This window comes from Grus americana, chromosome 15 (assembly GCF_028858705.1).
Source record: "Grus americana isolate bGruAme1 chromosome 15, bGruAme1.mat, whole genome shotgun sequence".
In the NCBI taxonomy this organism is placed as follows: Eukaryota; Metazoa; Chordata; class Aves; order Gruiformes; family Gruidae; genus Grus; species Grus americana.
The window spans coordinates 6,633,165-6,658,150 of record NC_072866.1 but is presented as its reverse complement, the minus strand read 5'-3'; the positions used below and the strand labels follow the sequence as shown (position 1 = coordinate 6,658,150).

General features: G+C 41.7%; 1 protein-coding gene and 1 long non-coding RNA gene across 2 annotated transcripts in view; one reads left to right on the top strand and one right to left on the bottom strand.

Annotated features, from left to right (window-relative positions):
• Positions 1–1,776, bottom strand: part of LOC129213109 (uncharacterized) — an 87,373-nt gene extending 85,597 nt beyond the window's left edge. Inside the window, exons 1-2 of the long non-coding RNA XR_008579359.1 lie at positions 777–1,776; positions 463–574 (exon numbers count right to left, since the gene is read on the bottom strand). This is a non-coding gene — a long non-coding RNA (uncharacterized LOC129213109). The remainder of the gene's footprint in view (positions 1–462; positions 575–776) is intronic.
• An 18-nt stretch (positions 1,777–1,794) lies between these two features.
• Positions 1,795–24,718, top strand: EMP2 (epithelial membrane protein 2). The gene is made up of 5 exons (XM_054842561.1): positions 1,795–2,025; positions 17,328–17,439; positions 19,749–19,842; positions 21,246–21,392; positions 21,977–24,718. Exons 2-5 carry the CDS (start codon positions 17,362–17,364, stop codon positions 22,159–22,161), a joined length of 504 nt encoding a protein of 167 aa, XP_054698536.1. The 5' UTR covers positions 1,795–2,025; positions 17,328–17,361; the 3' UTR covers positions 22,162–24,718.
• The last annotated feature ends 268 nt before the right edge of the window (positions 24,719–24,986 follow it).

Below are 24,986 nucleotides of genomic sequence, written 5' to 3'. Positions count from 1 at the left end.
ACTGGTTGAATTGCTTGTAGTGTTTGGTGGAGTTGGTGGCACTGACTGCTGACGCAACTCTTTCAGTGTTTCTATAATTTTGCTTTTTAGCAATGCATGAGATTCCTGATAGCTGTAGGTGGCCACTAATGCTGCACTTCAGAAGGGGTGAAGGTGCAATGAAGTGAGGTCACACTACTTGTATTTGAGTAGTAACCAACACAGTGTTTTGCTCAACATAATAGTTGCTATTTGTGTGAATACTTTAGGAATACGGATGGTGTTGCTGGAATTCACCACAGTTCTTACAGAACAGGTAATCTGGGATTGGGAAACACTGCCCATAAACTTGTCGGTACAGTGTGAATGCAGAGTCAAGGTCTAGTTGATATTTAGGTAACGCAAAACAAATGTTAACAGCAACTTGTGCAGAACTGTAACAAAAGATATGACACAAAAGAAAACAAACATAAACAGCCTGACCGTCACACCGGAATAGCCAGATTTCATCGCCAACTTCACGCAGTGATAAGAGCTAATCCTGAACATCGGGTGAGACTTTTTGGCCTTCTGAGCAAGCAGAGGGTTTAGAAACCTGCAAGGCAGCCAAAAAGCTGAATTAAAGTCTTCGTTCTGCTTCACAGTAGGAGTAAATAGCATCAATTGGTGATGGTCATTATTTCAACTATTTTGTCACGTATTTTGTGAACACGAAGCTGAAAACGGACACGGCTCATTACTGATGCTCTCAGGAGAGAGGAGGTTCGTGAGGTGCGAGCAGGTACCCTGGGGCTCACCTGAGCTCCCGGAGATGGCTTTACAAACACAGATTTCCGCAGCTCTCCAGAATCAGGGTTTTCTCCTTGACGGAAAAGACAAGACTCCTCTCAGGCGAGCCTCAGCGGCGCTGCGCTCTCCGCCAAGGAGGCTCTGCCTTAACGTGGCACTGCTGCTGCCCCGGGCTCGTCCCTCAGCGGCGCCGCCGGCGGCCGGAGCTGTTCACACCGTCCCACCGAGGGAGGAGGAACCCTCCGCTCCCCCGCAGGCCGCCGACCCCCGGCGCTAAGGGGCGGGAGACGGCGCGGAGCGGTTACACAATCTCCGGCGGCGAGAGCGCGGCTGGCACCACCAGCTCGAAATGGCGCCTTTGCTCCGCCGCCCCCCGCCCGCACGGCACAGCGCGCCGCTGTCCTCCCGCCCGGCCTCTCTGGGCCTGCGGTGCCGGGACAGGGTGCTCGCGGGGCTCGGCTGTCGGCCCGGGGAAAGCAGCACCGGCCGCGTTGGGGAGAGGGGCCCCCTTCTCCACAGACGACTCCTGTGGGAGCTCCGCCCTGGGCCTTCTCTCGTCCTCCCCGGGGAAAGCCCTCGCCCTGCCGCCGGGCAGGCACCCGTCCCTCCTGCCCCTTCCTTCGCCCTCGGTGACAGGAGGCTAGCAGGCGGCTGGCGGGGCTCCCCGGGACGGATGCGCTGAGGCGGGAGGAACCCTCGCCGCCTCACACGGAGCGGTCACTCCCCTGACAGGGCCAGCGCCCGGCCTGCTCCCGCCTCAGCCCACGCCGCCGAGACGGAGGGCGGGGGCCGCCCGGGGAACGGGACAAGCGCCCGCCTGGTGGCATCCCGTGCGGCCGGGGCTCAGCCCGGCCTGCCCAGGCGCCGCGACCCGGGGGCGCCGCCGGGGCAGCCCTCACGGGACCGGCCCCGGCCGCAGGGAGCGGCGGGCCGAGCGCCCCCGGGGAGGGCCGGGCGGCGGCGCGCCTGGATGCCCGCCCCCTGCGAAGTGGAAACGGGCGGGGAAAAGTTTCTCCCGTGCTCGCCCCGTCCCTCCCTCCCCGCGCGCACACACTCACACACACGGTTACACACACACACGTCTGCCTTCGCAGGCGGCTGAGAGGCACTTTTGAAAATTATTTTCTTTCCACACCCAGTTCACTTCTGACATCATTTCGGCAGGAGGGCGGGCGGGAGGCAGCCGCCGCCGCCGCCGCCAGACGGTCGCAGCCCGCGCGGAGTGCTGCCCGCCGGCCCCGCGCCCGCCCCGCGCCCGTGAGTAGCCTCGGCCGGGCGGGGGGGAGCGGGGCGGGGAGCGGGGCCGGGGCCGCCACCGCCGCGGGGGGAAGGGGGTGGCTTTGCCAGCGAGGGGAGGAAGAAACCGAAAAAAAAAAAGGGGGGGGGGAGGATAAAAATGAAGGTGTTTTGCTTACTACAGAACAAACTTTACTTCTGCACGCCGGCGGCCTCTATACCGAGCCGTCTCTCGGGGCTGGAGGGCTAACGCCGGCCGGGGAGAGCTGCCGCCGCCCCGGCCCCGCTGCCTCGCCCCGGGGTGCTCCGGCCGCGGGACCCGGGCAGTTCGCTCGGCATCGGGGGAGCGGGACGGGGCGGGAAAACTGGGCTCGTCGCAAGCGACTCAAAGGCTGGGCCAAGCCAGCAGAAAGTTCGCTGTCTCCACAGGATAGTTTGGTTTTTTTAATGCACCCTAAGTGGAGTTTGCGTATACTACAATAACGTTTGATTGGGTTTGGCAGCTGCCCCCCCCTAGTGGGAGGAAAATACAGTTCTGTATAATTCAGTGCAGATTTCGGTTTATGAAGTTTTTGCCAGCGTTAAACTTTTTTCCACTTGAGTCAAACTACAGTTTTAATAAGCAGGTCTGTCTTTCTCACTGCTGCTTTTTTTCTGTCTGTAATGTCCAAGTTATACCTGGGGGGTTATGTGCCAGATACGAGATGGGCAGCTTTCAGTAACATGGGTTGCTTGTAATATTGAGTATTGAATTTTAGAGGTCAGCTCCTTGTTTGGACATCTCTAGAAGAACAGTGCACTCTCCTCAGCAGACGTACCCAGGGCTTGCTCCTACTCACCGAACGCTGCCACCAAGAAACCTGCAGCTCAGCCTCTCCATTATTTTCTTGGCATAAATACTTTGTTCACATGGTGCAGGGAGATCTTTTTTTTTCCCCAACACCTGGGAATAAGATGTAAATGATCAGTAATTATTGCAATGAAACGTCTTAGAAGTATCTTCTGACTTGATACAGGGCTGTGAAGAAACCCACCAAATAGCTGTAAAATACACACCTGGTTTTCTTAGAGTTTTCTTTGGGAACTTTGGAAGTGAACAGCTATGGTTGGCTAATCTCCATCAAAAAAAAAAGTAGCACTTTCTCTTCACTTACTTTCAGACTCTGTACGTACAGTGCTGGTATGTTAACTATGTAGAATAAACCTTGCCTTCCTGAGCAGACATTTTTTTCTGTCAAATAAAATAGTCTGTAATGATTCTTCCATCCAGAGCTGCTCTCTGATGTTGATTCCGGAGGCTTTGCTGTCCAGGCAGGGCAGGGTAGTTCAGGAGAAGAACTGTGAGGCTGGAGTGCCCGGACTGAGATGGCAGGTGCCTCACACGTGGGCTGGCAGGAACCCACATGAGTGGTGGGAGAGTACTGGGCACGAGTTTCAGTGAGGGGAGAAATGTGAGTTGCACTTTACTGGAGAATCCAGCTACTTTTTAGTAAGAGAGTGTGTGACAAAGTAAATGCCAAGCTAAGGAATGCAGCTGGGGTACAGGTACTTACCACAGCTGGTAAAATCAAAGTGGGAGTGAAAAGAAAGGTACGTGGGAAACATGGTCACCAGAAGCTGATGGGAGTTTATTCAGTGTAAGATGTAGGGACTTGACCTGTGCTTAAAATACATTGAAAGAGAGAACTCTTGGTATCCTCTGCATCCCTTTGTGGACTTGTAAAATAAAGTTGGAGGATAGACTGCTGGGATACCTGGAGGAAGATTCGTCTTCCATGCTGAATAAAGATGTGTACAGATTTTATCATGTCAGCTGCATGGCTGACATGGATGTTAGCAGGTCAGCTGTCTGCCCAGCCAGGAAACCAGGAATTATTCTGCTGATAGCCATCAACAGTAACTCAAGGTGAAATGCAGTAATACCATGAAAACTCTTAGGAGTTGATCGGTTTCTTGTTAGTATGCTCATTTGGGAAGGAAAACAGTCTGTTAATATAATTTAAAATAAAAACAACATACTATCAGTAGACAAGACACTACTGGTGGTGTATTCTTTATTTGTGGTCTCTGGAATGACTTCTATCATAAGCACCCAAACAGTGTTGATTATGCTGTGGATCTGCCTGTGAGGAAAAACAGTGTATTCTGTTTGCTTACACAGATTTAAAACCTTGTTAACAAAGGAAGTTGTTCGACAGACTGAGCAGGTCAAGACTGAAGGCTGCTGCAGCGTCATTCTCTTAGACAAGGCTTCTGTCTCAGTTCTTAGATGCTGTAGTTACTGTCTCTGGCCAACATTGCTTAAAAGAAATGAACATCTCTACCTTCATCTTATACCCACTTTCAGTTAATGCACTCTTCACCTCTTGATTTATTAGCATCTCTCACTTCACAGTTGCCTTGTATCTTTCTCTTACTTCCATTTTCACACCTTTTTTTTTGTTGTCTCATTTGTCTCAAGGTTGTTTCCCATCTTGGGTTTGATGTTCCTACAACTATTAGAACAATGTTGTACTGTAGAATCTCATATGGATATTTAGCAGAGCAAGACTTTCCTCCAGTTTTGCTACATGTAGTAGACGTAGCCTGTCTCCTTTCATAATGCTGTTTCCCTGTCCAGTTAAAACTGAGATAGATGACAGCACAAGGAGACTCTTCTTTTTTCACCTCAGTGGATTGTGTATATTTTGGTTTTCCACTTAGGCTTCATGTTCTGTTTGTGTCTTGAGCATCATGTAAGACATGACGGCACCACATAAATCAGTACAAGAATGTCTTTAATTAAAGAGATAAGTAGGTCTTTGAGGACAAGATCTTTTATATTGCTAGGTGGCGGAAGATGTACTTTCTAGGTCCTGCTGCCCTGTTCCTGTTGGAAGAAGACCCAGGAGAAAAGGCACTGTGTTATACAGGAACTAGTAAGAAAAATCCATGTGATACTTCAGCGCAGCCAAATTTGAAAGTGGAAAGGAATGCACAGCTTTTATTGAAATCAGGTTGGTCTCAGAGGGAAAGCAGGGGAAACATAAGCACAGCACTAAGGAATTCCATTCATGGACCTGTTCAGTGTTTGGTAGGGTTTGTTTGTTGTTCGGATGCTCAAAGCAAACCAGTGATCTTTGTGGTGGGGTCTCAGTCTTTGCTATTTTTGTTGAAACCTTTACTATTTTAGGGAGAAGATAATTTTGTAAAATATATCTCAGTATGTCAGGTGATGCTCATGACTTCATCAGGAAGATAAGCATCTTAATTTTTAGAAAATACATCTTGCTGGGTGGGATTCAAGAGAAAGCGTGATGGCCTGAATTCATCCATCAAAGGAATTATTGTTTCTTCACTGAATGGGGAAAATGTAATTACGCCTTTTTATTTTGCCTATGAAGTTTCATGGGCAGGTTTAATGATGGTATGTGCCTGCCAGGTGAAGCCTCATAATTTGGGTGTGACCTTAAAATACAACCCTCTGGCTGTGTAGAGACGTTCAGAGGAGTCTGTAGGTGGGGCAGAAAGTGGACTGACTCAAACACCCCTTAGAGATGGCTATAGGATATATATTTATGGTTTACTTCACTGATTCTTAAACGCTGTGCTGTGTTTGGAATCGCACAGGCCGCAAACAGCCAAGGTGGGGAGTATGAACACTTGCTCAGGTGTTTAGTGCAGGTGTTAAGTGTCCTGAAATACATCAAAATTATGGCCTTCTTCCAGGCAGAAGGCGACCTTCCAAAGGCCCCAGATGCCCCTGTTGAGATGCATGTGCTGATGGTGATTTCTGCCATCGGTCTGCAGACTCACCTGCTCTCTGAGGCTGACGGTTCCAGATCCACGGCAGCAGCAAACCAGCCACTTAATTCAAACGCTGAAACACCAGAGTATAGAAGAGGAGTGCAACTAGTGTGCTCAACTGTGCAATGAAATAAGTGTTAGAAATCCTTCCACCTGAACTGGTAAAGTTCACATGGCAATCTTTAAGATTTACTTGAATTGCACCAATTACAAATTAGAATGCAAAAATGATATTCTGAAGGTAGGTTGAGTATTAAATCCAATCATATGCTACAGTATTGCTGTGAAACAAAATGGTAGTAGTTGTGGAAGAGTTGTTTGCTCTTCATATTTTATAGCCAATGTTGTACTGTCAATAGCGATGTATTTTCACACTCTTGATAGATGATGTGTAAACTCTGAAATAACTAAACCCAAAATTTCTCAATACAGAGCTAGTCAAAGCCAAATCAAAACAAGCAGTTTGAAAATTTTACAACAGTGAATGTAACACATTTAATTGCTAGCAATTTCCATAGAGCATCTGCCAAAGTTAAAACAATATCAGCTTTCATTTCTACTGAATTAAACGCATTGCTTTGAATCTGGAAAGACAAACCTTTTCTGCCTTTGTTTGTTGGTTAATTAGGTGGAACAACATAACTAACTCGAGCTGTTCTGTTGTATCTGGAATAATCACTGGATAAGCAGCAGTCTGTAGTCAGTAGAGCTCAGGGTCTGAGATTTGCTCTCAGAACTATATTAATGTCTAGAGCTAATGCTGCAGGTGTGCTTTGGTTTTGCTTTCCGTTGGATCAGACTGAGGACACATTTAATCTGTCACCCCGATGAAAAGCTCTGGTATTGTACTTAGTCTGTCCCTCCCTGCCCTGATGAGGTATTGAACGGGGACAACCTCGACACCCAACCGTGGCCACACAGTGATTGAGCAGGGGTGAGGCCAGGCCACACCTCGGTTCAGTTATTTGCTTCAGAAGCAGGTTCCCAGGTGGCTTCTCATAGCTTCAATAGCTTATTGGTACACCCTCATGTCATTGTCCCAGCTCCATGAAATGGCTGTCTGATTCCTCGAGCCAGAGGCAGGGCTGTGCCAGCAGGCTGCAAAGAGCTCTGCGGTTCCTCACCACTGCTCTTGAGTCTTGGGGGGCAACGGTGGCCGTTGGATCGCCCTCAGAAAAGGGGAACAGGCCTCGCTCGCTCTTTGTAACTTTACCACCCACCTGAGACATGAATTGTCCCTGCAAGCTGATGGTGTGTTGTCAGTCCCATCATCACCACTTGTGTTACTCCACTGTACGGATCAACAGTCGACTTTGCTCCCAGCATTACCTGAAGTCTTTGAAAGACAAGAGAGAATTCAGCAGAGTGCCAAGGGCATGAGGATCATGCAAAAGCATGTTGCAAAACATACGGAGACCTTAAGGAAACTGTTGGGTTAACCTTCAGAGGAGTGCAGAACTGCAGGGACCTCTTGGGTCACCGGGTCTACTCCCCTGCTAGCACACATAATCCCTTTTTGTGGAGGCAGGTTTTTTTTTCCCTTGCTGTGGTGATTGTAAGGTTGTTCCAGAACCTGACAGCTCTAAGAGTTATAATTTACATCCTAAATGTGCTTACATGTGATTTATAGCCATTTATTTTCATCTTTAGGTTAAACAGTTCTTTTTCCTTCCATGTGTTTGCCCTGACCTGCAAGCAAGTATATCCCCAGTCTGTCTTCATCTTTGAAAATGAACAAGTCGGAACAAGAAGTTCTTGTCTCATTTAGCTTAGGAAAACAAGCTTTTAGTACCTTTAGACCAGCCTGATTGTTAAGAAGGTTTTAATGTACACCACAACTTTGTATATGCTGAAGTGGTATCTGGTACACAACTTAAAGCAAACTGGCTGGACGGAAAAGATGCATTGAATGCCTGAAATGATGTGTGCTTTCTTTCAATTTCTACGTGTACAATTAAGCTCTACTCGTACATACTTCGAGTTACAAATGTTTTGTAACATGTTTTGCAGATGCCACTGTGAAAGCTGAGAGAATACATTCGTGTTTTCTCAGAAACCAGAAACTACAGTATACAAGTAGTTCCTTCTTTTAAATTACTGCTGAATCTTCTCAAACAATATGTGCCCTTTGAGAACTAATCTCTTGAGCAGATTGCTTCCATGGAGTATCTTTCATTAATGACCAGTTTTTGTTAGCATTTTTCCAAAGGCGTGTGACTTGGCATAAACTGAAGGTAGACGAGCAGACGATGGAGGGCACAATGATGGGAATTAGAGCTGAATTGTAACCATTTCAGGTGTTATTTAGTAATGAGGCAACCTACCTTCCCACCACTGTGGGTTGTATTGGGATTTAGAAGCAGACATAGAACACATTAAATCTGAGATTATCATTATCTAGGGTAAAAGTGCAGTTACAAGAAAAAGTGCTTTAGGGAAAAAGAAGCATATATAAAAGATTAACTTCTGAGGAAGATGCTGGTTAGTGCTGCTAGAGGAGGACAAACATTGCCTTTCTGCTGAATACACAAAAACCTCTAAAGAGCAGTTTTGAAAAGATGAAGGCTTAAAGACTATTATTCAAATATGCCTGTAGTCAATAGTCTGTCACTGTAGGTAGCTGGCTTCTGTACCTGCTGAATTGTCTTCTCAGCATACAGTGGCTGTTACACTTCTCTTCCAGGTTTTGCTGGAGTATTTGAATACATCTATCTTGAATCTTTTAAGCTTGAGGCTATTTTTTAGGATTTTCAGGTAAGACATCACAAGGCTCATTCTCCCTGTAAGTACCACTTCCCCACCCTGTGACAGGGCACTGTGTTGGTGTTTTCCCATAGGTCCTGCCTGTTTTCTTTTGCTCAGCCTGCCCACAAAGCCTTCATGGCAGAGTGACTTCCCTCTGCAATGCACACAGTAGGGCAAGTCTAAACCCAGTCTGAACTTGTTTGCAAATAAATGACCAACAGAGTTACAGAAGTGGCAGCAATGCTGGCATCCCTCGGTCAAAATTTTATTAAAAGCATTCCTAAGAAATTAGAAACATTAGTTTCTTTGGGTCTCAGTACTCAAAGCTAGCACTTTGCATTTTTGCTGCAATTTTTTTCTTGTTTTTGTTTGGGATTGCAGGGTTATAATTTCACAAACCTTGGAGTTCTGGCTTAATAGCACAGATCTAGGGAGGAGGACAGGGTGAGAAGGAATGGAGGAAGTCCAGGGAAGATCTTACCAGGCCTAACTGTAAGCACGATCTGTTCTACTTTTGGTAAGTAGGTAGGGTTTCTGAGGAGGAGCTAAGATTTAGGGTTTATGAAATAGATTCAGAAAGAGCTGAAAGGGGGCTTCAGTATCCTCTAACACATAGGTGATAGGTAGGCCAAGAACATGAGCTTATTCACTGTAAGTTTGCCATTGTTCAGGCAGTCCCGCACAGTACCAATGGGATGGACAAACACCCAACTACCATAATAACGAAAGGCTTTATTAAGCTATAGATGCACACTTCTATTAATCTTGGTGCACACAAAAAGCAGACCTCAGGGCTTTGGTTGCAAGGCAAGATTTTCTGAAGGAAGCTGGATAAAATCTAGGTCATTCCATGTCTTGCCAGTTTGTCTCCAAGCCCCTGTATTTTGCTGTCAAAATACAACAAGCTGACTGCTTTAATTGTGCTGGAGTTTGCTGGATCTTAACACAGCTTGCTGCCAGGGCACCAACAAGTCTAGATCTGGCAGAATGACCCTACTTTTATTTTCTACCATTGAGTTAAAAAAGCTGTAATTCAAATAGAGCTCTAGAAAATACTGTGAATTAATTTTTGCTGTATTGAATTTTTTTTGCCTACATACGGTGATTGTATGCAGGGAACATTGTTTCATTTCCTTCTGATTTCCTTGCTTTGTGATGAAGGACTTTGAAAAGTAGCTGGAAGTGTGAGCAGCTCTCTTCCTTCTACGTAAAATAGGTAGCACAAAGAGCTACAGGCTTGAGTATGTCCTCTGCTCATAAGCAAAAAGAGCCGATGGTGTCTGTGCCATCTAGGGGTGGACAGGACACCTAACACTCCTGATTCCAAGTCCAGTGTCAAGCAGGTGCCTGAAATTTTATTTCTCGAAGAGCGTACATTGTTCTTCATGCTTAGCTTTGTATCAGGAGAAAATTGGGTGGGAGCCTGCCTGCTGTGTAGACTGTTATTTTTATTTTGCACGTCCCTCCTGGGTTCCCATTCAATATTGTAGAGGTCTGGTCAGAACCAACCAGCACTTCGTAGAGGTTTACTGCTGGCTACAGAGGTCACTGGTTGAAAGAGGACATACTATTTCTGTATTGACTGTTAGCTTTGTGATACTTGAGCATGAAAACAGGTCAGAATTTAAATCTACACCTGGACATGATGAATAGGTCAGCAAGGGTCCAGTACTACAATATATTTGATTCCCTGAAAACAGAGGATATGTGAGCACAAATACAGAGACTTCCACATCTGTTGGTAGACCTATATTCTTAATTACTGAATTACACTTATAAATAAGAATTTAATAAAAGAGAAAACTCATTTCGCCTGTAGTTCATACACCTGTGAGCTCTAACAGTAGCAGCTCCCTTCACGCACCAGAGAACTATCAATACATTTTTCAGGGATTACTGACAGCAAAACCTTTGCATGCGGTTTGTAAGTGTACATGCAATGTTAGCTTCAAGATTAGCATTCCTGTCCTATGAAATGTTTAAAGGTTGGTTCCTTAAAGTAAGGCTCCCAGGTTATCATCTAAAATTGAACTAGATTGCTTTAGTTGTATTTTCTGATACGCATTGGTAGCACAGGAAGAAATAAGAGAGAAAGAACGGTACAAGAATGTGCTTATCCTTTCCAGACTTCTCCTTGCATGATAGAAGGATTCTTCTGTAGCCGATGTGGGGATGTGGAAAGGTTCCATATGTGCCGCAGCTGGGGTACATGCACGCCGAGACACAGGAGAGCGCAGAAACTCTGAGGAGGGTGAGGAAGGGTGGCTGTGCTGACACCTGTGTCAGGCCAGCCTTGCCGCTCGGGCATGGGGCCAGGTGAACTCTGTGGCAACAAAACCCGACAGACAGGTGATCCAGTGATCCAATGGAAATTACTCAAGTGATGGATTAATGTATGGATACCACAGACTGGGAATGGAGTCAGAGCAATAGTCAGCTTGGAGAACAGTGAAAGGGCAAAGTGTAGAAAGAAAGTATAAGAGTTTGGATATTATCTGCCTTGTTTTAAGCAATAACACTCAGTAAATTATATCTTGTAATGTTGGTGTTCCCAACGGTTAAATTAACTCATGCAGAAGGAATAATGAAATTGGAGTAAGTTGTTTCAACTGGTATAATTACTCCTTTGATGTTAAATTTCCTGATTTTCTTGTCCTTTATGTTGTTTGATATTTAGGCGTTAGAGGATTGTTGAAATCCCAAAGAAAAAAGTTAACAGTATCACTCTGTTCCTTATAAACCAGGGAATTTTATGCAAGTTTAGAGACAATGGTAAAGGCAAAACATGAGCCAACTCCCGAGTTCTCTGTCATGAGACACCGTGAGATGTGGCACAAGAACACTGAGCAAAACGAAGTGTTTATCCTGTAAATCCAACATCTTCTGATGCATCACAAGATGACAGACTTCTCATGCCACCAGTATACAAGCTTTTTCTTCTAACTTCACATATACAGACTTAATTACAGCACTGAAGGGCAGAAGAATTGATAATTAAGAAGGCTTGCTTTGATTCAGTTTTACACCAGTGACCTCAAGAAAGTTCAGCTGAATCGAATGCTTATTGATGGCCCAAAGACCTGCTGTTCTAGTTGCAATGAAAAATCTCAGTGCAGAAAGCTGCAGGTACAGTAACTTGTTCAACAGGATCCTCTACCCCTTCTTTTGGGCGTGTCTTTTCAGCACACTAAATGTGGGTGACGAGCAGCCTGCATACTTCCAGCCTTGGTCTGTACAGAGCAGGAGCTGTTCTGCAGTGTTTTCCCTGTGTTTCTAGGAGTATAGACCAGGATTGTCTGTGTCAAGATTTTCTTCATACATTGACTTAGGTGAAGATGATACAAAAACCTGACTTGATCTTAGGAAGTGAGGGCAGCAGAAAATGTTGTAGGATAAGCTTTAGCCTTCTCAATGCAAATGATCACAGGATAAACATACTGTACTATGTACATGTTTCTCTGGTTGCAAGAATCAAGTATGCACAAGCATGAGAAATGGCCTGGCAGCAGAATGTAACCACATGGGAAGAAGTGAAAGCATGGGTTGTGGAGATGACATCTGAACTGGAAAGCAGTGGTAAACCTTCTGCTGAGAACTGTCAAATACAGAATTTTCCTTTTCGCTTGCTTGCTGTACTAAACAGTAGAGAAAATTCAAATAGGCACATTTCTTTGTACTGCTGGACATGAAAGATAAACTTTATCTTAAAGATAAACCGAGGCTTTTTTTGCGGGGAGGTGTGGAGTTTGACATAGGGACGGGATCCAGTTTTGTAACATGTTTGCTTACTACAATACAGAAATGTTGGGAACCCTGGACTGGATACTTTATTTATTTATTTATTTATTTTACTGTGCAGTTCTGTGATTGTTGTACTGTTCTATGTTATGAAAAGGTACTTGCCTCTGCATGTCTAGAAGATTATAGCAGAGGCCCTTCTTAGCCACCTCTTGTAACGAAAGTGCAAATTACTGCTTCCAATAGTCTGTATTGCTGAAAAGATTAAAAAGACAAGTGTGACTGCTGCATTTACCCTCCCTGTGCAAAATAAGGTAGCACTGGAGTATTACCCAGAAACAGTTCTGCACCAATTGAAAAAATCTTTGTTGTTAATATAACTGGCCTTCTGTTTTCAATGTGTTTTGTGTAAGTGTCCTGCAACTTAACAGCATTTGTGGGAAACCTTATTACCACAGCAAATCTGGATGTGTTCAGTAGGATCCTCATAACTTACTCTTTCTGGATTCAGTGGCAGTCTGCACTTCTAACTAACTGAGCTGTACCTGTACATTTCTGCCTTGCTTTGTAAAGTGCTCTTAAACAGTGAGGCTTGCAATTGAAGAATTCATGTTAACATCCAACGTCGTTCTTACTATAACCCCAAAATCTGTTTTTAATGTCACATGTGATGAGCTAAGTCAAATTTTGTGTTCTGTTTTGTCAGAGCTTTGCTGGAGATTAGTACAGGAAGGTTCCTGAAATAGCTACGGATTGACAGGAGAGCAGAGCTGGAAGGGGCCTCTGGAGGTCTCTAGTCCAGACTCCTGCTCCAAGCAGGGAGTTAGTTCAGGATGCTCTGGGCCTTGCTTCAGTCAAGTTATGAAGATATCCAAGAATGGAGATCCCACAGTGTCTTGGGCCCTGTCCCAGTGTTTAATCACGTTCATTGAATATAATTAATACATTTTTCACAATTGGAATATTCCTTGTTGTAACTTGTGACTCTTGCCTCTAGTCTTTTCATCATGTACTTCTAAGAAGAGTGGCTCCATCATCTCTATTAAAAGATAACTATAATGTGTCCAAAAAGCTTGTGTGTGTGTGTGTAAAATCTATTAAAAGAATTCAAACTGCTTTTGGGAACGATGAACAATATCTGTTGCATCATCCCAGTCTTCATCCATGCCTAAAGGCAGTGTATTTAAAAATCCTAAACACCTTGACTTGAGAGCATAGTGCATAGTACTTCAAATGATGGAAAGTAAAAAATGGCTCTGCCCAGGAAGCTTTTTTCCATCAATACAAATATTCTTACCTACAATCAAGAGACTAAATCAGAAGAGTTGAGCAATGGTTCATTTAAGAGCAAGACTTGCATAAGAGCATGAAACCTTTTCATAGCAGCATGTGTTAGCACTGATAATAGGGCAGTGTTTCCAAAGCTGCGAAACAGCAGTGGAAAAAAATAGAACAGAGTCCTCTGTCAATCCCATCACACATCGATGCAGAAGTTTTACTTGAAAAGTCTGATCATTTCTTAATATAGTTGTTTGCAGATTTCTGTTCAGTGCAGTAGTACAAAGTACTGGAGTCCCAGATTTAGGTGATTTAAAAATAAATCACAAATGTATTTTCTGTTCTTATTAACAACCTCTTTTAAGCAATATTTTCTTGTGGCTGCATAAGTTAAATGTAAGAGATTATAGGATTTTCATGTAATGCAAATTGCTGGTGGTTCTGTTGAGCAGAATTAGTTCAGGCAGGTTAAATAGTAGTGCTAGCTTATTTGTTCTTGGAGGTACCCTCCATTTTGAAAGATCCCGGCAAAAGCCACTGCCAGGTGGCATGCTATTGCTTTGGCACACTTCCGCAGGGGTTTCAGCTGCTGCTAAAAGAGCCAGGAAGAATTGTGAACCTGAAGAGAACCCTTGAGAAACAGTTAACGGTGAATAAGAAACAAAGAGGTCTACAGCTAGTATGCAGAATAGGATGTTACCAAAGTGTTTGGTTAGTAACAAATTACTAAAGTAAGAATTCTGAATGTTAATGCAAATGGTCTTCTCAGAAGTTCTCCATGTGAAAACATAACTGTGTCCTTCCCTTGCTCACAGAGAGAGGAAGGGAGCTGCCTGCTGCTAGGAGAGGTACCCAGGCAGGCTGTCCTCAGAGGATCAGGGAAGGAAGAGCTTCTTGTTGAGGGAGTGGAAGAATCTTGAGTCTCCAAAATAAACTTTTAAATTCCAGCATTGTCTGGAGTGGAGCAGGACTGGTTGCTAATAGTCCCCCCGATGAAGTCCAGAATTTCCACCTTGAGAGGGATGCAGATGCTGTAGGAGCTTCTGTGTCATTGCTGGCTGCATCTTAGAAGAAGGGAGCTGCTCTTTGCTTCCTGCACACAGGTTACATAGAGTTTAGCTGGAAGACCTTCCTCCCCTCATAACTCCTTGCACAGGCTGTGATGAACCAGAGAGACTCCTTTGTGGTCTCTGTGGGAAGAGAAAGTTTCTAGGAGTGATTGAAGTCCATAGATCTTTCTGTGCACTTCTGGGATTCCTGTTCAGACATGACAGATGGGCCAACAAGTTGTTGTCTTTTCCTGGTATTAATTACTTGGAATTGGTCTGTCTCCTTCCTTTCCCCAAGTGTATTTAATTCCCGTGTCTGTGTATAGTTGTTGTAGCGCTGTGTGCACAGAAGTTGTAGCAGCTCGTGAAAGGAGCCATTGCCAGCAAGTCAGAAGTATCTGAAAATGGCTGTTACAAAGGTGCTTCAGAACAGGAGCATCAAACTATTCTTAGTGTCCTTTATTGTTTTGGTAAAGGCAAAACAAAAAGCTCGCTCATTCAGTCTTGGCTTTATTTGTGTAAAACATAAAATATCTTCTCATCACCCATACATGTTTATCCATGCTGTTTGAAACACTTCTGTTTATGGCTGAGAGCAGTAAACCAGAAACATTCACTTGATTGAAGATTAAGTGGATCTTTCTGTGCTGGCAAGTCTGGATTTTGCAAGATTGGTTTTAATTAGGTTACATTTTTCTGTCTCTCTTACTTTATGATGCTTCATGTAATAAGATGAAATTGTATTGTTATTCTTAGAATAATACCGAGTACAATTCGATTCTCTCTCCTTATATGGCAGATGACTGTTCCATTATTGTCTGCTTAGATACCATCTGTGCAACAAATGAAACTCAGAAAAAACCTAACCACCAGACAAGAGGGTGCTGTATGAAAACTGGTACATCTGACGATGAAAATATTTTGATGTGGCATTATCCAAAACCGCAAATATCTTCTTTTCCTTCTTCCTTCCGTTCATTGAAGAAAGGCTCGATAGAGAGCCATGAATGACATTTCTAGAAGCAGAACTAGATTCAGAGGATCTTGAGTCATACAGCAGAATCGGCTCTTTGGAGGAAGTTGCCGCTTCTGTTCTTTGTTGTGGCCGAGAAGGCAAAGTTTAACAGTGAGAAAACGGGAGGGAATAAAAACTTGAGTTGCTGCTTTCCTTATTTTAGGATCTGACTTAGCTTTCCCATACAGTCATTCCAATTAGATACAGATATAAGGTTCTCCGATAAATGTTTATTTTCTCAAGAGCACTTTAGTACTGTTTCGCTTTGTGCTTCTTGTAATGCTGTACTGCAGTGAAATGCTATACTGTGCTGTAGATATAAAGGATTAGTCTGGAACTTCTAGTCTCTATTCAGTGTGTTTATGTGCTGTCTGTTATCTTTTTGGTAAAGTTTTGCAGAGTAGTTGTATTTTGGCCTGATGAGAATGCCAATGGAGCTGCTTTAAAAATGTTGTCAAAGTAGTCCTTTTATTTGGTTAAATTCTATTCTCCATGTGGTTGGTGATTCTAGTAAATGGCAGTAGGGGAAAAAGGGCTAGACATGAAAAAAACCATGGAAGTCTTAAAAAAAAAATCATAACTGCCTTTTCTTCTGGGTGTTTTCTGTGTTATGTGAATGGGATCATTTGACATAAGAGAATGTGTCCAAAGCAAAGGAAGTGGAGAATGGAAATATCTGCAAGACTGGAGATTCCTTATAGAATATAGCATATATTAATTGGCAAGCATTTTTACACAACAAGAATAAAATGATAATAGATACACCAAGCAATTGTACATTTCTATGTTTTAGTAACAGTAGTTTTCCCTAACCTATTTGTTATGTGCCCACAGGTTTCCTGGGGATTCCAGTTCAATTAAAGTTTATGGTTCCTTTGTACATAAGAGGTTTTTTTTTGTTTTTTTTTTCATTTGAGATGCGAAATAAATGGGTTAGATAAGGTATGACAATAATAGGTAGACTAGAGAGAGCATTAAGTGACTGAACACAACATAACTAATTGGATTATTACATGACTAATGGGTTTATTCAACCCAATAGATTGGAGAAAATGGTAGCCTTAAGTCATTAATCAATGGGTAGCACTTGTAACTATATGAACAAAGGACAACCTATATGAGACCTATAGTACAACATAGCTGTTACTAAATCTAGGAGGTAGTTCTTGATGCACTTAATTTTGTTCTACAAGCATCCTTTTAAAATCTGTCTTCCTTCCTACTTTGAAAGCATGGTTGAAACAAGTCCTTACTATGGCCAGTGGAAATTCTAGCATCACATGCAAATAAGGCTATAATTTGAAAAGTACTTCTCTAAAAGTCATCCTTGCTGGAGAAGCACACGGGAAGAAACTTTGGTGTGTTTACTTACTGCAGCCATCCCACTGGCAGGTTGCAAAATGCACCTCTTGGCTTCATTTCAAGTTGTGATTCATTTTAACGCCAGTGATGCTAGTTACGTATCACATGTAACAAAGAGAAAGCTGTTATGCCGATGTAAAGTCTGATTAAGTGAAGTCTTTTGTCTTTGGAGTAAGAATGTGTGCTGTGGACTCAAGCTGCATATGATGTTCCTGACTCTAAGAGCGCCTCACTCTGAAACACGCTCACGCTGACCGTGACTACTCATAGCCACAGTGAAATAGTGTAATGATAGTGTGATCAGTTGGCAGCTTTTAAAGACTGCTCATATATGCTCTTGTTTTTAACAGGTTTATCTCAGACTAAAGCCTCCACAGATCAAGGATGTTGATTCTTCTGGCTTTCATTATTGTGTTTCACATAACCTCAGCGGCACTGCTGTTCATCTCAACTATTGACAATGTAAGTGTCATTTTTTCTCTTTTTCTCTCAAACACACAGGTGTTTCTTTGCTTCATAAAAATTAAGTTATTCTTCTCTAGTTCTCTTCAACTTGCTTATTAAAAGCACATAATTTTGTCAGGCACACTGGTCTGCTTATACCTTTTTGTAACAAAAATGCCTTGAATATGCCTGTTGCTGGTGTCCTTGGATAAGACTATACAAGTAGATGCCATACATTTGTATGGCATCATATTATAAGGCTGTGTTGTGCCGCTAATCTTCTCCCCTGTGAGATACTTGGCCAGGGAGTATATTTACAGATATTACCACACTAGCAGCGTGGAGCTATGGGACTTGGTTCAGCTAGATATGAGGGAAAGGGGAGGAAAAAAATTTATCGCCCTTTTGTGTCAAGTACATGAAGTCAGACAGCTCATGATTAATGTGCGGGGATAATTTCAGTCAAGGTGTGCTTTGCCTCAGCAGTGATTGTCCAAGATGCCCAATTAAATCATGAAAGACACCATGAATTTATCTGTTGCCATTCAGTTAAGCAGTTTCAGCACAAAGTTTTAGATTAATTTATGTTGCATTCTTTTCAAATTTCCTTTTTATTGTTGTGACCAGAATTACCTTCTGGAATTTACATCTAGCTCTTAATTGAATTTTCCTCTTTCCAAAATAGCCCGCTGTCCTGGTTGGTACTCTTAACTGTGCACTGGAGTCTTTCTTTCTCTAAGAGGTTCAGTGTATGCACAGACTGTTAGGATTAGAAAAATTATCTACTGAAAATACTTTGCTGTACTCAGTGAAGCTGGTTTGAATCCCAGTCTTTTCCAAGACCATGCTCCAAGTGAAACAATGTGTTACCCACAACTTTTTATTGCAAAATTGTACAAACTCAGATGTTATCTTTCAGTCAGCTGGTTGATTTGTTCCATTGAAGTAGGTCACTAAATTGAGTACTAAAGCAGGTTGTCTTACCCTGCTCCTTTGAATATTTAGAAAGCTAGGACAGTGGACAAAGTAACTTATCCTTAGTTCAGATCTGCTACATACAAATCAAATTATAGAAATAAACCCCTATGCACTCTGCTTTGTGTCATTAGCCACTTTTAAACAATTCTGAACTTAAACTGTGTAACCACTTTCTATTAGATTTTATCATCTTCAGAGGCTTTTTATAGTCATGAAAATAACTCTTGAAAGGATTATATAGTGCTCAGAGCTGAAAAATAATATATTGAACTTGGACTGCAAAATCCAAATTAATGGCATCCTGAGAAAGTAATGCTTTTTCTTAAAACACAGTGTTACACATATGCCTACTATCCTAATATATTATAGTTTTTATTGCAGTATTGTTTGCAAAGCTGCTCAGTAAGCTGTGAGGTTTCTGGAATGTCTGTTTAAGCAGCAGATGCTACCAGGAGTCATATTTAAAAGTCACATTTTTCTGACTCTAGTCAGAACAAAGGCCTGGGTAGCTATCAGAATGGGAATGGGTTTCCTGAGGAAATGCCACTTGCAGCATTTCCCAGGCTACCGTAAAAACCTGTTCAGTCGCTGTAGTACTATTTTATGTTAAAAGTTAAAATATCAAAATAGAAATACCACAAGAGGATCTTAATTTGTCACTAGCCACTTCCAGTCAGATGCCATAGTGTACATACTGCATTTACACATTGACAGCACAGCTATATTAAGTTGAGATAAATTCAATTCAGTGTCAGAAACCAGAAAAATTATAAACAGCTTCTGTTTCATAGACGTATACCCTGCTATTTCCTGCGAATTAAAAAATCCTGTGCCTTTAAAGAGTTGTGCATCCTAAACAGTGTCTGGATGAGCAAAGCAGATCATGTCTAGGTATCTCAAGGAGTGAGCAGTCACTGACTATCCAAAATTTCTGCCTGAACCGTGGAAAATCCCTTGTGCTTTGGGATGTTTGAGATTGCCATCTATTCCCTTTGCCAGTTTACACAGGTCTAAAATGAAAATGACGTGAATAATGATATACCCTTTATTCCAAAATGCCATTAGATCTCAAATTTAGCTTGAATGGTTAATTAGTTTACAGTTAATTATTGTTAATGGTTAATTAGTTACGTTTAGAATGGTTAACAGTGCTAAGTTAATGGTTGGACTTGATGATCTTAAAGGTCTTTTCCAACCAAAATGATTCTATGATTCTGTGATTATCAAAACTGAACAGAAATTTGTTCCAGCTGATGTATCTCATCAGGAGACACTTGGAGAAGTAAGGAATTTTGTGGTTTTGGTGTTGTTTTTTTTTCCTGTAAGAACCCTTTATATTTATTTTGCAGGCCTGGTGGGTAGGAGATAATTTTTCTACAGATGTCTGGAGAATGTGTGCCACAAATACTACCACCTGTGTGGCTATCACTGATCAGTTCAGAGGTGAGTGTCTCTCCATGCCTGTGTCTCAGTTCCTTTAGCAGGAGATCTGGTGAAATTGCTACAAAATTTGCAGGTGCAATAATATATTTGTTCAAAAAGCTGCATGCTTGAACTACTCAAGTCTTCTAAAAACTTTAATACTGGCTTTTCATTTTGGAAAAGCAAACTGTTCCAACAGTTTCTGTATGAGGAAAACAGAGGGAACTGTCAGGTGCACTTGAAAGCCCAGTGCAAGAGTAAACACATACAACTAACTGTGAGTGCCAAAGAGTTCTTAAAAAATTAGATCAGGTAAAAACAGTGAAGTCATCTGAAAGTGATGGCTGAAGTGATAGACTTTGCCTCAGAACTGAACTTTAACTTCCAAAGAAGAACCTAAAAATACTGGCTGCGTACAGGGACGGGGGAAAAAGTGGAAAAAAGTCAGAACGCAAGCTGCAGTTTTAACAGAGAGGACTTAATGTACAGCACAGCCTAACATCCTGCTTTACAGAAATTAAAAAAATTCTCAAATGTTACATTTACTTTATTTCTATACTTTCAGTCTTTGTGTGTATTAAAGAGGTAGATGATTTGAAGAGCCATGTACCCATAAAGTAACTTTGCTTTCCAAGCAACAAGTTGGTTTAGAGCCTATCTATACTGTAGTGAGATGATCCATTGTGCACAGGCATATCAAAGCTAACACAAATTTAACAAATTTGCATTTGATGCTTGTGTTACTATGCACTCATTGAAATTAGGTACCCGAACTAGCTAGATTACGAGTAGCTGAGGTATGTCTGCTGTTCACAGACCTACTAACTGCAGTGTAGCTATGCTAGAGGAGAGGTGCTATGAGGATCTTACCTGAGTAGCTTCACTTGGCCATATCATTGCAGCAAAGTTACACAGAGCAGCTACATGTAGCTACAAATTTATTAGTTACTTCAGCTCCTAGTTACAGGGAAGTTACAGGGGAGTAATTGACAGGATGGAAAACCTGAATCAAAGGGATCTTCTGTGCCCAGCGTGGATATCCTGTCTGGTTACATTCTATGGGCTAGAGCTGTCTCCGGCTCTGGTGACAAGCTCTGGTCTGCATTTGTAAGCCATTTGGGACACCTGGCACTTTCACTGCGCTTTTAGGACATAGATGGTAGCAAAGGATGTGCTGTGGGAGAAATCGTCTGTTCAGTATTTCTGTTCAGTTTTACAAAAAGCTTTTAAAAGTCCTTAAACCACTGGCTGTATTAATACCAAGGAAGCAGAGAAGAACCACCCTAGGCAATGTATGCACAACTGGTTTGCTGTATCTGCTGAACTCCTCCTTACAAAACATAGCTCTGCTCCTCTACTCGTTGCAGGAGCAGGCAAAGAAACTGTATTTTTAATCAAGGCTGCTTTTTTTTTTTTTTTTTTAGAGTATCAATCAATTCAGGCTGTTCAGGCCACCATGATCCTATCTACTATTTTCTGTTGTGTGGCATTTCTGGTTTTCATTCTTCAACTCTTCCGTCTAAAGCAAGGAGAAAGATTTGTGTTAACCTCTATTATCCAGCTCCTGTCATGTGAGTGATTTTTCAATACTTGTAACTTTAATGATGTTTACATGAAAGTAGGAAAGGCAATGGGAAAAAAGTTTCAAAAAGAATGAGCTGCATGAGAAATTTGTAGGGCTCTTGAGGTCACAGCTTATCCTTCATATTTGTTTAAACAGTGAACTGCTCCATTCTGTACTATTTAGGCAGTTAAAACATGGATGACATCACTGCTCAGAATAAAGTAATTTATATTTTGAAGGGAGACTGTGAGATTCTGAACTGCTTGAACAGTATTCAATAACTCTGTAATTGTTACAGGCAGGTACTTCCTTAATTTTTTGTTAGTCTTTAAAACTATCCAGATGGTTAGAATTACTTTGTGTTCATTGCAAATGACATAAATACACAACAACACTTCAAATTTAATCCATGCCAAAGAAACTGAAAACGTGTCCTGAAATACTCCCAGTTTAGTTTGAGGGTGGAAAATGAGTGTCTGCAAAAAAAGGACATTGGTGGAAGCAGCTGACAGAAGAGAGACAGCGAATAGTTGTTGTGCATGTTGATGATATTTTAAGATGCTAAACTTTACTATTTTCTTCCTCCTCCAGGTCTGTGTGTTATGATTGCAGCTTCCATTTATACAGATAGGCATGAAGAACTACACAAGAGCAATGCGTATAGCATTGAAGTTTCTGAAGGCCACTATGGCTATTCCTTCGTCTTAGCCTGGATTGCATTTGCCTTTACTCTGATCAGTGGCGTTATGTACCTAATATTAAGGAAGCGTAAATAAATGTCAGCAGCTAGTTATTTCTGTCACTACAGTACAAAACCAAATTCCAGTAACCATTTTGTATATAATCATTTACATGGTTTTGTAGTAAAGGTATTGTTTCTCTAAAAATGTACTGTGTTCTTGATATGAAACAGAATTAAAAAAAAAAGGCAGGTTTAATGGAATGTCTGGCACCTACAGGTCAGGGGTCTGAGCAGGACAGAGCCAAGTTGTTTCTTTTACGTATTTCATCATCGTAAATGGTTTTCCCTTTACTAGACATTAACAGTTTGTTCCTGGCCTCTAGTAAAGCCCCTGCAAATTAATTTGTAAGCAATATGCTAACTGTATTCCTGGACCAGATGTTTCCCGTTGGGATGGGATAAATATAGGGGGAGTAAAAAATGAGGCCCAGATCACAGTGAAAAAGTAAACAATTCTAAAAGCCCAAAGCTGCACTCAGGGCGTCTGTTCTGGCAGAGGACCGGTGTTCTACTATTTATAATGTGCAGTAAGTGTCATCAAGCTTTTATTAAAACCACTTGCTTTGCAAAAGTAACAACTCCTTTTTGTATTCCAGCAAATGATTGTCTTGATTCTCTTTCACATGTGATTTAAGCATACAGAGCCTTTGGCGGGAGAATTTACTAGCAAATTCGCTGCACAGTTTGGGACCGGAATAGTCTGAGCAGTAAGAAATACCCCACTCAGGTCCTATATCCCTTTATTTTTGCATTGTGCATAGTCTTTCTGGAGGGAAGAAGAGGGGAGGAAAAAAAGCATTACCTTGCCTACATCTGCAAACTTTTAAGCAAATTAGTGATCAAACTATGCCAAATTTAGGTTTTTACAGCTAAACTCAACATGTTTATTACACCGGGCTTTTAATATATGGTGACTTCATGGCTAATACTTCATTTACAAAAGCCTTCCCCGAGTCTGCCCATTAGCAAATCGGCCTTTAAAAAATGAATTCTAAATTCTTTTGTGGATTTTACTTGAACTAAACACTCCTACTAGATAATTCAGAGTGCAATTACTATACTTATGAATTCCAGGATAGTTTTTCAAGATAAAATGACTTGGTGATTTTTATTTTTCAATAATTTTGTGAGATAAATCTGTACTCTAAGACCAGGCTTAACTGCTCATCAGTGTAATACTGGCTTTGGGTGATGGTGATTTTGGAGTTGGGAAATCAGTGTGGAAAATGAATGAAGTGGCTTTTTCTGGTTAGTCACAGCTTTGATGCTTAAATATAGATTTGACTTTGTAAAAGCACTAACCATGTATTTATTTCAGTATATTCACTACAGCCAGCCCAATACACAGGCAATAAAAAAGTAAATAGGTTTTGAATGAGGTTTTACACTTAATGTAGAACAAAGTGATTACTACAAAGTGGTGCAGCTCTACTAGAGTTGGTAGTTACTGCATTATACATCAGCTGATAGTCTGATCCTTCAGATAATTCATCCTTGATTTCTTACAAAGTAAAAGTTCAGGTGCACAACTGTATAGGAACTGTCTCCAACATGAGCGACAGGTCGTATAGTTCCATCTTCATAACCTGAACATCCTAAAATGCTTTGGCATGTACTACTTGTCTTTCGGGAGCAAAGAAAGCCCAACAAGACTGTTAAGAAATTAGACTAGGAAGCAGGACAACACATGAAAAGTAATAATAACAGAAGAAAACCCAAATCGGTCTGAGCAAAATGTATTCTCACCAGTCTAGCATAATGCTAGTATTTTGTCAGGTTTTTTCTTAGTGGGAATGCTCTGAATTTCAAGAATTATTACCCTACTTTTTTTAAAAAGTGTTCCTACAGTTTGCTGAATACATTTCAGATTAAAGCCTGAATTTTGCTATGCAGCAGAGTTTGTCTTAAATAAGCAGATGCACATTTCAGGTTGAAAGCAGATAGAATATTAGCTAGGTATTTCGCTAGTTTTATTCAAACAGGAAACAGTATGGAAAATTCTTAAGCAAATATGGATTAAAACTGTCTTATACCTAGAAGACAGTCCTGTAAAATTGTAAGTTAAGCTGTTATGCCACTGACTTGAAGAGATGTTTCTTCAGTTTCTTGCCTTGATAATGCTTGGGTCATTTATAGAGAAAATGTTAAAATAAAGATGTCTATATACATGAAGACATAGCTTAATTCCACAGGAAAAGATCTGTCCCTTTAATTGAACGTGAAAAGCGTGCACACCACAGCGTACAAACAGCAGCATACACATTATGCTACTTAGAACAGATGAGGATGTTCTGCACACCAAGAAAACAAATGCCAAAACAGTTTGAACTATTTTTAACAGGACAAACATATTTTAGGATATTCTTTCTATCTGATATGCCTTTAAAATATACCATTTTCTATGCTCTATATGTTCTGAAACTGTACATGAAAATAAAGTTAAAACAAATTCTTGTACTGTAATAGCAAGCTTGATACATTTAGCAATCTGACCTTGTTTTTAAGCTTGGGATATATTTACACAATATTGGATGAGAAATAGTTGAGTATTTGTGTGAATAGGTAAAATTAAATTCTTCCTGCCTGTACTAGAACCACAAGCTGGTTATTTTTGTCCTTTGTTGAAGACCTTCCAGGCTAAGCAGAGAAAGTATTAGTTTGTTGAACATTTAAGGTATGGTGGTAAAAGAATAGCTACTCTGTAACGCAAGATCTGCAGATGCTCTGCTACATAGTTTACTTGTAAGGGGTTTTTTTTCATCATTTGCAGAAACAGCTGTGTATTTAAGATGAGGTTGAGTGCCTTGACCATGTGAGAAAATAATGTTAGAAACAGGCCAGTGACTTCTATATCTGCTC

Coding starts and splice junctions, on each gene's coding strand:
- EMP2 (XM_054842561.1), top strand. CDS start 17,362: ATGTTGATTCTTCTGGCTTTCATTATTGTGTTTCACATAACCTCAGCG. Junction 17,440..19,748: donor TCATCTCAACTATTGACAAT/GTAAGTGTCATT, acceptor TTTATTTTGCAG/GCCTGGTGGGTAGGAGATAA. Junction 19,843..21,245: donor TATCACTGATCAGTTCAGAG/GTGAGTGTCTCT, acceptor TTTTTTTTTTAG/AGTATCAATCAATTCAGGCT.